Source organism: Dipodomys ordii, unplaced genomic scaffold (assembly GCF_000151885.1).
Source record: "Dipodomys ordii isolate 6190 unplaced genomic scaffold, Dord_2.0 Scaffold113, whole genome shotgun sequence".
Taxonomy (NCBI): Eukaryota; Metazoa; Chordata; class Mammalia; order Rodentia; family Heteromyidae; genus Dipodomys; species Dipodomys ordii.
This window is the reverse complement of record NW_012267329.1, coordinates 5,206,998-5,216,178: the sequence shown is the minus strand read 5'-3', so window position 1 is coordinate 5,216,178 and position 9,181 is coordinate 5,206,998. Positions and strand designations below refer to the sequence as shown.

Sequence of the window (9,181 nt, the reverse complement as noted above, 5' to 3'; positions counted from 1 at the left end):
ATGTGAGTAATTAGTTTTGATTCAACACCAGGATTGCTCATTTACTTAACAGCAAGAAACAAACATGATCATTTCAGCACTGCCCTCAGCTTGTATTGATACTTAATTGTTAATAAAACTGCAAAATACTATAAAATGTTAGCATTAAGCAGGTCAAATGAAGCCAGTTTCTATTTATAGGTAGGTTTATGGACCTGGTGCTTACAACAACTTAATTTCATTATAATGCAGTAGGGAAAGGAACAGGCAATCAATCTACTGGGCTGAATGTTTGGAATTTACCACTTGCTATGCAGACATAACCATGTTATACATTCATCACCAGATAGATTGCTAACTCAGTTCTATACAACAAAAATTATATCATTTTGGAATATGTAGTAAACTATATGTATAATCATAGTTCAATGGGTAGCTAATTCTTAGCTGTATGGTTACCATTTAGGAATCATGTAAGTATTTATGAGCTGATTCCCGAGCCTTTGTTGCAACAGCTTAACTAACTTGTTTCCTTCTAGTACACTCAGTCTGCCTGTGGTTATGTTCATCTAGTTTTTTATTTCATCTAGGATTTTATTTGGCTTTAATGCCATATATTATATAGATTGAAGAAAATGTAAATATAAAGGGATAGAGACAGATAGGATGGAATTTTGAGGGTGTTTTTGCTAAACTTATTTTTAAAATTATAGATGGAATCATCTTTTCATGTACTGGTACTTGTAAATGCTTATGATAACATTATGATTAGCAATGAAATCACTACATTTATACATTTTTCACGTTATCTATTCATCTAGATTGGTCCTGGCAGCAGCTCCATTGTTTGATGGATTTCCTAGACAGGAACCACACTACAGTGACAGAGTTCATTTTATTGGGCTTAACACATGATCCAGTCCTTCGAGTCATCCTCTTCATCATCATCCTGTGCATCTACCTGGTGACCGTATCTGGAAATCTCTGCACAGTCCTTCTCATCAGAGTCTCCACCCAGCTCCACAACCCCATGTACTTTTTTCTTGGTCATTTAGCTTTTGTGGACATCGTGTTTTCATCTTCTGTCACACCCAACATGTTGGTTAACTTCCTGGTGGACAAAAATATCATCTCCTTCTATGGATGTGCCATCCAGCTGGGTACAGCTGTTTCCTTTGGGGCAGTTGAGTGCTTTCTTCTGGCTGCCATGGCCTATGATCGCTTTGTGGCCATCTGTAACCCACTACTGTATTCAACCAAAATGTCCACACAAGTCTGTGTGCAGTTACTTATAGTAGCTTATACCAGTGGTTTTCTTAATGCTTCTTCTTTTACCATTTCCTTCTGTTCTTTACTCTTCTGTGGGCCTAATAGAGTCAATCATTTCTTCTGTGATTTTGCTCCTTTAGTTGAGCTCTCCTGTTCTGTAGACAGTGTCTTCATACTTTTCCCCACTTATTCTGCTGGCATTGTAATTTTGTTCACAGTGATTGTCATAGCCATCTCCTATATCTACATCCTCATCACCATCCTGAAGATGCGCTCCACAGAGGGCCGCCAGAAGGCCTTCTCCACCTGCACCTCCCACCTCACTGCTGTAACTCTGTTCTATGGAACCATTATATTCATTTATGTGATGCCCAAGTCCCTGTACTCCACTGACCAGAACAAGGTGATATCTGTGTTCTACATGGTGGTGATCCCCATGTTGAACCCACTTATCTATAGTCTTAGGAATAATGAGATTAAGAGTGCTCTAAAGAGAGAGCTTGGTAGGAAACTATTTTAGGAAGATCTGCTATTTTCTAGTATTTGCTATAGAAATAATAATCCATATATATACCTAAAAGAAAAGAGTCTTTCTTGTCCTATATTTATTTATTTACATGCAAATATCATGGTGAACCTTTGGAAAAGGTGGTGATTGTTTTCAGATCATGTAGTAAATAAGAGTTTCCTATGTTACCTATGTAAAACCTCACTAAATTTATATTAAAACAAATGTTTTTCATAAAACAAACTTTACTGCAAGTCTTTTTATGGTTTTGTCAATGTATTTCAAGTGGTATTCACTGCTACATCTTGTTTAGATGTTAAGTTAAGGTCTACAAAGTTAAATTATGATTTGTGTTTTTTTTCAGTTGTGATGGAAGAATTGAAAGTTTGAGCTGAGTGGTAGTTCTTTGGCTTATTGAGAACAGACTATAAAAGTTAATGGTCAGACCCAAGTTTATTCTTCACTTTTCTTTTTTTGGTCAGTCATGGGGCTTGAACTCTGGGCTTGGGCGCTGTCCCTGCACTATTCAGCTCAAGACAAGCATTCTACTGCTTGAGCCACAGAGCCACTTCTGGTTTTCTGGTAGTTTATTAGTGATAAGAGTCTCATGGACTTTCCTGCCTGGGCTGGGTTTGAACCGTGATCCTCAGATCTCAGCCTCCTGAGTAGTTAGGATTACAGGAATGAACCACTGGCACCTGGCACCCTTCAGTTTTCTTGAGCACATGGGCAAAAGGTTTTTCCTCTACTATGTCCCTGCCATAATGTGCCACCAAAGACCCAGAATCAACTCATTATGTGTGCCATGGTAAACATCTTATCTCTTTAAGCTAGTTATCTCAGCCTATTTGTTACATTAAATGGGGAAGTGACTAACACACATTTCAATTTTGTCCATTTCAACACAATTTATCCTGAGATTAGCCTGGTATGTGTATTTAGGACTCAGTAAAGTGTAAGAGAAATGCAAGGAGGGAACATAACAATTCTTGAAAATTTCTTCTTGTAGAAAAATATCATTGGGGAATGATCTTTGTGGACACTTATATTCTTACTGTGGTCAAATTATGGGGTCTGAAAAGGAGAATAGGAGGAACTATCACCATCTGTGATTTCCACTTTCTGGTCAAAACAGGTGAGTTCTTCTGTCGGGCAAAGCAGGGAGTTCTTGGCTTCTAATGATTGAGTGGAAGATAAACAATTTCCAAGAAAAGCATTCAGTTTATAGTGTGATGCGAGTGAGACTGTTACAACTAAACTTTTAGTTGACTTCATGGATGGACCCACATACTGCTGACGTGGTAATCCTTCCCTTAAAATTGTTATAAACCCATGGAGAGATACCTTCCATTTTTACACGCTAGAACAATCATCTGTAATGCCTTTTCTTCTCCTCTCTTTAAAGTATTTCAGAATCAAATTCCATGTAAGTTGATGATAAAGACAAAGATATTAGTCTTTTAATTTATCCACCTCTTCTTTCCTCATACATTTAAGAAATATTAATAATTCTTATATTCAAGATACGATTTGCATTTTTCATGCTATAGTGAAAGAGTCAAGATGGAATATATGTTTGAGTGTGGGATCAAGACAGGAAATGTAAACCATATAGATCATGAGAGAGGAATAAATTCCCTGGAAAAAAATAAACAGAGGTTGATGTGCCAGGGACAGGATTGGTCAGTGCAGGTCTCAGTGGCCACTAAGCACCTGAGCAAGGATGGCAGGAGGTGAGGACAGTTCAGGTTGAACAGAGTGCCGTCTCCCTGCAAGGTTGAGTGTAATATCCTACTCATACATATAAAATTTTCTTGGGGGTTCCTGTCCAACAATATTTTTTGGTTGTTTTAATTAATCCAATGGTGAGAGCCATTGGAATAAATGATGAAATGTTAATTCCATCTTAATATGCTAATTGACTTTCAGAAAATAAGGAATTGCATTACCATACAATAGAACACAGAAAATAGAATTGAGGTATTACTTCGTGACAACAGTACTTGACAAGTCAGAAAAAAGTGTTATTAACACAAGGCACTAGTACAGGCTGTAGATTTTGTATTGTTTTGGTATTACAGAGCCAAAGTAAAAACAAAAGCTAGGTGAATGCACTGTGAAAAGCTTGACATATTTCACATTATATATTCAGGATGAAGGGAAACAGGAAGTAATCAGGTCTTGGACAGATATGCAGCCATAATACTGTAGGAAATCTCAGACCTTGAGATGATAAAATCTGTGAGATGATCACTCTAATATTATATCAGGGTAAAATGTGCAAATAAATGATTAAATTTTTATTAACCCTATCAGTTATTAAGTCAAATATGTCTAAGTCAAAGAAACCAAGGTACCAAGAATGAAAGCCAGTGGAAACAGAAACACTACGTTTGAGCATATAGATATATGATAATCAACACAGTGAATAATATGACTTTATTAAAAAGGGAAAGAAGGCTCCAGCTCCTCAGAAAGAGACATAAAATTTAGAGTTTCTGTGCATCCCAGGCTGAACCTGGGGCCCTGAGACTGTCATCATGACATAACAAGAACATGTTGATATGCACTTTAAGCATTATGCATACCATTTGGATGAATATGAGAAATGAAGTAAAGCAGCATTCAACATAGAGAGCATTCAACATAAAGAAAGAGAGAGAGGAGAGAGAAATTTGATAAGACAAATTCTAGTTATAAAACTCAAAAATATATAAGCTAATTTGCATCTAGAAAAATATTCAAAACAATAAAATTTGCATTTTTCAATTAGAAAAGAATAATAATATAAAGTAATATAAATAGGAAAATAATTATAAAGTTAATAACAGAAATTAATTAAGTAGAAAGTCAACATTCAATGAAAGATAAAACAGGTAAATACTTGTTTCTTACCGTGGTTTTGTTACCTGTTTTCATGCTAAAGTAAAATGAAAGTACAAAATCCAAATAGCCAAATAGAGAAGGTAAAAAGCAATACAAATACAGCTGCAACAGCTATTATTAGGAATATAAGTAATTATAAGCACTTGTATGTAACAATTGATACTATAGATAAACTGAAAAATTGAAAAAAACAGATTTGAAATCAGCTCCAACAGAAAATAAGCAGGATTATTTGATCATTAAAGAACTTTAATCAGGGGCTGGGACGTTGGCTCAGTGTTAGAGTGTTTGCCTTGCATGCCTGAGGCCCTGGGTTTGATTCCTCAGCACCACATAAGCAAAAAGAAAAAAGCCGGAAGTGGTGCTGTGGCTCAAGTGGTAGAGCGCTAGCCTTGAGCTGAAGAGTAGAGGGACAGCGCCCAGGCCCAGAGTTCAGGCCCCACGACTGGACCAAAAAAAAAAAAAAAAGAACTTTAATCAGGATATGAAAAATAAGCAGTCAGCAATGCCTTAATGTTAAATTTTATTAAATACTAAAGACATTCAGTGAAATAGTAATTATACCATTATGTAAGTTCATTGAGACTAGCAAGTGCGTATTTCAGTGCAATAATTACATCTGAGATATCTTGATACTGAAATTCAACAAGCAAAAAAGATAGGTCCCATGGTTTCCCTTATTTGCAATTACTAGTATACGTCTGAGACAAGCAGAAATGGTCAGATAAGTTGATGTTAGGTGAAATGTACCCCAAGATAAGGACTCAAATGGATTTATTTTCTTGCTATGTTTCTAACATATTTTTAAGATGATTTTTTTGTTGTTTTGTATGTCCCTCCCCCACGGTATAACCCCTGTTTTCACTGTATTTGATGCTGGTATAATTTGGGGAGGGGAAAGGAAAAATAAGGATTGTTTAAATAGAGATACAGGTGGACCTATTGCAACAATGAGATGTACAAGTTGTTATGTCTAAAAACGAACTTTACAAATTTGGCGGAAGGGGGGAAGGGTAGGGAGGAGTTGGGAGGGCAGGAATGGTAGGGGAAACTAAGGAGGAGGCAACAATGCTTGATAAGAAATGTACTCATTACATTGCTCATGTAATTGTAACCCCTCTGTATGGTATTTTCACAATTAAAAAAAACTTATTAATTAAAAAAAGAAGAAAAAAAAGAAAATGCGATTATACTCCAGCTTCATTTTTATGAAAATAGACAAAAATACCTTACAAAATATTAGCAAACTTATCAGTAGCTTATGAACATCATAAAGTATTAATACAATATTAGGTTTATTCTAGCAAGAACACATAGATTTAATTTAAGACAAGAGACAAATTGTAGTAATTAAAAAGAATTAATCAGAATTTAATTAAAGTAAAAATATTCTGTTAATTTGTTTCCCTGACAGTAACAATAAATGTCATCAGGCTTGGTAAATACCATGCAGCTTCAGTTAGAATTGTGGACAAATGTACTTCTTACTATTTCATACTAGATCATAGGAAAAATATAAAAATCCTGAGCAGTATTTTTGAGAAATGTGCTACATGTTTTATGGCCAGTACGTGATCCTCAGAAAAATTGTGTTAACATCTTCAGACCATATAAAGAAGGTATCACTATGGACTTTGCAGTATTTACTTTTTCATTCACACAAGTATTTGATAAAACTATGTAACTATTAACTGATGAGGTTGTAAAAGTACTACATCTATACCTATATATATGTATGTATATGTAGTGTGTGTGTGTGTGCGTGTGTGTGTGCGCGGGCGTGTGCGCTCACGCACATGTGTGTGTTGGGGCAGTCCTGTGGCTTAACCTTATGGCCCAAATGCAGTCTCTGAGCTTTTCTGCTCAAGGCTAACACTATAACACTTGAGCCACAGCCACAGTTCCAGCTTTTTTTAGTAGTTAATTGGAGATAAGAGTCTCATGTACTTTCCTCCCTGGGCTAGCTTTGAACTACAAACCTCAGATCTTAGCCTTTTGAGTAGCTAGAATTATAGACATGAGCCACCAGAACCCAGCTCAAAATATATTTTGAAATAATAAAAAAACAGAAATTATTTATCACATTAAAGATGTGATAGAATACATCAGCAGGAGAGTAGATCATACAGAAGAAAGAAATAGTAAGTTCTTAGGCAGACAAAATACAATGTTGGACCCCAAATATGGAAAAGCAGTAAAGAGGAACAAAGCAAGCTTACAAGAAAGATACTTGGATGAACATTAAAAGGACAAATATGTGTATTACTGTAGCTCAGGAGGGAGAATACCTTTAGTAACTGGGTTAAAGATCCCCTTCTTCACCCTTTATTGTTTCAACCACTACCTAAAATCACACAAGGAACTGAAATTAACTAAATTTATGTGCCTTCAGAGGACTTAAGATCCAAACTAATACGTTGCAGTAAACATTTTCTTTTTGGGAAAAAGACTTTTAAAGAATTTTTAGCAAATTTTGTTCTTCAAAAACAGTTTATGTTCTTAATCATAAATTCAGTGAGATTTTATAACAGCACTTCAAACTTCTGAGTTGGTATATGATCTCAAAATGAATCATGCTTACTAAAAATTTCACTAGGATGATTGTAGGGCCATCTCAGAAAATCAGTTTACATTTTGGTATAGTTATAATTATTATTTCTGTAATGAAGCTTAGAAAATACCAAACCTAAGACATTTTCCTCCCAAGCTCTCTTTTCAGAGCCCCCTTGATCTCATTATTCCTAAGACTGTAGATGAGGGGGTTCAACATGGGGATCACAACCATGTAGAACACAGATATCACCTTGTTCTGGTCAGTGGAGTAGCTGGATTTGGGCATCACATAAATAAAGATAACAGTCCCATACAACAGAGTGACTGCAGTGAGGTGGGAGGTGCAGGTGGAGAAAGCCTTGTGGTGGCCCTCTGTGGAGCGCATCTTCAGGATGGTGATGAGGATATAGATGTAGGAGACAGCTATGACAATCACTGTGACTACAAGGATGGAGCCAGCGCTAAAAGTGGAAAGAAGTATAAGCACACTGTCTTCAGAACAGGCAACTTCAAGTAGAGGAGTAAAATCACAGAAGAAATGATTGACTCTGTTTGAGCCACAGAACACTAAAGAAAAGAAAGAAATAGTAAAGGATGAAGCATTTAAACAACCACTGGTGTAAGCTATGATAAGGAACTGGACACAGACTTGGGAGGACATTTTGGTGGAATACAGCAGTGGGTCACAGATGGCCACAAAGCGATCATAGGCCATGCCAGCCAGAAGGAAGCACTCGACTGCCCCAAAGAAAACAGCTGTACCCAGCTGGATGGCACATCCATGGTAGGAGATGATATTTGTGTCCACAAGGAAATTAACTAACATGTTGGGTGTGACAGAAGATGAAAAGACCATGTCAGCAAAAGCTAAATGGCTGAGGAAAAAGTACATGGGGTGGTGGAGCTGAGTGGAGACTCTGATGAGAAGAATTGTGCAGAGATTTCCAGATACAGTTACCAGGTAGATGCACAGGATGATGATGAAGAGGATGACTCGAAGGACTGGATCATGTGTTAAGCCCAATAGAATGAACTCTGTCACTGCAGTGAGGTTCCCATCTACCAGAGAATCCATGAGGTAATATGGTGGTGTCAAACAGATCTGCAGTGGAAAGATTATTAGTACATCACATTATTATTAATATGTACATTGAGATTATTATAAATAATGTATCATTCCAATTTTATGTTGCGTTTTATAATTTACCTTTGAAAGTGCATTGTATATTTATGTGCAATGAGTCTTTCTACAGATTAAAAATTGTTTTTCTTAAACACCAAAAAATTTCTTCAAATGGTGTATATCTTTATGCATTTTGAAAAATCTACCAACATGGCTTGAAAGCAAAAGACTTAATAATATGATGCATTTGAGAATTACACAAAAGTATCTAACTATAACAAAACAGATTGCAATGTATAAATAGAAGATTATACAATACAAAACTGAGTAGTAGCTGATATTTATTGTGTGCTTAATTATGAGCACAGCATTAAAATTATATGCAATTACATTTGGATTTCTACTAAAGATCATTAAGTATTTTTACTTCTCTTACTAGTGAGGAAAATGAGCATGAAAATATCAAGCCACAGGTAAAATTGCATACGACATAATAATATATAGATATGAGCTGCAGGTAGACTGAATTCACTTCATTTCTTTAGCAACTATTTTTTAAACTAAATTAAGTGATAGTTACTAGTTTGAATGCACTTGCAACTGGAGAGATTGCATCTTAGAGTTTTAATTTTTCAGTAACTAATACAAAAAGGAGAAAACTAGTTACATAAGTCATAACATCTAGTCATGAAACAAGACCATTTTTTAATCCCATGTGTAGCTTTTTATTTCATTTTAATTTTATTACTTTGCAGTCCTTTGGATCAAACCAGGACCTTATGCTAATCAAATGATCTACCACCAAGATACACCTCAAACGCACTTTTTTTTTTTTTGTTAGTCATGGGACCTGATCTCTGGGC

General features: G+C 35.8%; 2 protein-coding genes across 2 annotated transcripts; one reads left to right on the top strand and one right to left on the bottom strand.

Moving 5' to 3' along the window:
• Nucleotides 1-829: 829 nt before the first annotated feature.
• LOC105995056 (olfactory receptor 478-like) lies at nucleotides 830-1,768 on the top strand. The gene has a single exon (XM_013028717.1). The coding sequence runs from the start codon at nucleotides 830-832 to the stop codon at nucleotides 1,766-1,768; it is 939 nt and encodes a 312-aa protein (XP_012884171.1).
• A 5,560-nt stretch (nucleotides 1,769-7,328) lies between these two features.
• Nucleotides 7,329-8,270, bottom strand: LOC105995055 (olfactory receptor 478-like). The gene has a single exon (XM_013028716.1). It carries the CDS (start codon nucleotides 8,268-8,270, stop codon nucleotides 7,329-7,331), a length of 942 nt encoding a protein of 313 aa, XP_012884170.1.
• Between the last annotated feature and the right edge of the window lie 911 nt (nucleotides 8,271-9,181).

What these genes read in the sequence shown, in the direction of transcription:
- LOC105995056 (XM_013028717.1), top strand. Translation starts at nt 830, where the DNA reads ATGGATTTCCTAGACAGGAACCACACTACAGTGACAGAGTTCATTTTA.
- LOC105995055 (XM_013028716.1), bottom strand. Translation starts at nt 8,270, where the DNA reads ATGGATTCTCTGGTAGATGGGAACCTCACTGCAGTGACAGAGTTCATT.